At 50.0% G+C, this 1,037-nt stretch overlaps 1 protein-coding gene across 1 annotated transcript in view; it reads right to left on the reverse strand.

The window, feature by feature from the left end:
- Positions 1-691: 691 nt before the first annotated feature.
- The window catches only part of LOC105310694 (receptor-type tyrosine-protein phosphatase C-like), a gene marked incomplete at its 3' end in the record, with an annotated part of 6,367 nt that continues 6,021 nt past the window's right edge, over positions 692-1,037 (reverse strand). The window contains exon 5 of the mRNA XM_011386825.1: positions 692-889. Coding sequence (XP_011385127.1) covers positions 692-889 — 198 coding nt within the window. The remainder of the gene's footprint in view (positions 890-1,037) is intronic.

A 1,037-nucleotide genomic window follows, 5' to 3' on the forward strand; every position in this document is an offset into this window, starting at 1 on the left:
GTACTATTTAGAGAAGATGAATAAGTTAAATGGCGTTTTTCAGTTTAAATGTCACCAAATGTCACTAAATGGCTCGCTCCTCTTGAATCACAGACTATGTGAGAGATTCAGCGAATTCACGGTCTCCCAGCCCCTTCCCAAGGGCGATGCTTCAGCGGAATGGGTGCGACACCTCAGTCCTTTTCCACAGCAGCTGAGCTGGCACCACCAGCTAGACGACCTTCGCCTGACCCCCTTAACGCTCCTTTTTTTTTTTGCGTTAAAGTAGGTTCGTCCTTTCCGCAAACATCAAATCCTTGACTTGGTGGTTTTCCCCAATACGCTGCAGACACACCTGTATTTAAACGCGCAGATATGCGCCTGTCGATATTCAGTTACTGAATGAAGTCGGGGAGGGAAAGGGAATGAAATGCTGTGCGTCACCACACAGTGGGATAAGGCACGTGGCAGCTGCAGGACCTCCCCTGCGGAGGGACTGCACGGAGCGGGTGACGGAGGAGAACGGACGGCCTCCGCGAGCTGACGACGTTCACTGGGTTAGAAGCTCGAAACTCACCCCCTCACGTCAGGCTACCTGCCTCGCCCTCGGCCCTGATTTCTCAAGAGATCGGTTCCCGTGACCCCTAGAAGCTGCCGCACACACAAAAGTACCGTTTCTGTAAATATACAAGGGGTCATCGTTTGTATTTACCTGGTGGCACATGTAGTTCTAACTTCTTAGCTGGCTCACACGAGTCACCAGTTAAATTGACCGTGATGGTGTCGCATGCTGACAGGTTTGAGAGCTTTTTCTCTGGACACGGCGTAGGCTGACATTTCACTTCAGCACTGAATGTTTTTTTCCCAGTCTCCAACTGGTAAGCCACAGAGACATCTCTATACGCGTCATCTGAAAGGAAATAAGACAGCGAGGATTCTCCTCTATTTTTCAGAACGAAAAAGCTACGTTCAGTGCAAACGCCTCAACGTGTGTTTTCAGAAACGTCAGATCACTAATGAAATACCCCCCAGGGACACGAGCAGGGGAGAAACACACG

Source organism: Pteropus vampyrus, unplaced genomic scaffold, assembly GCF_000151845.1.
Source record: "Pteropus vampyrus isolate Shadow unplaced genomic scaffold, Pvam_2.0 Scaffold9467, whole genome shotgun sequence".
NCBI classification, from domain to species: domain Eukaryota; kingdom Metazoa; phylum Chordata; class Mammalia; order Chiroptera; family Pteropodidae; genus Pteropus; species Pteropus vampyrus.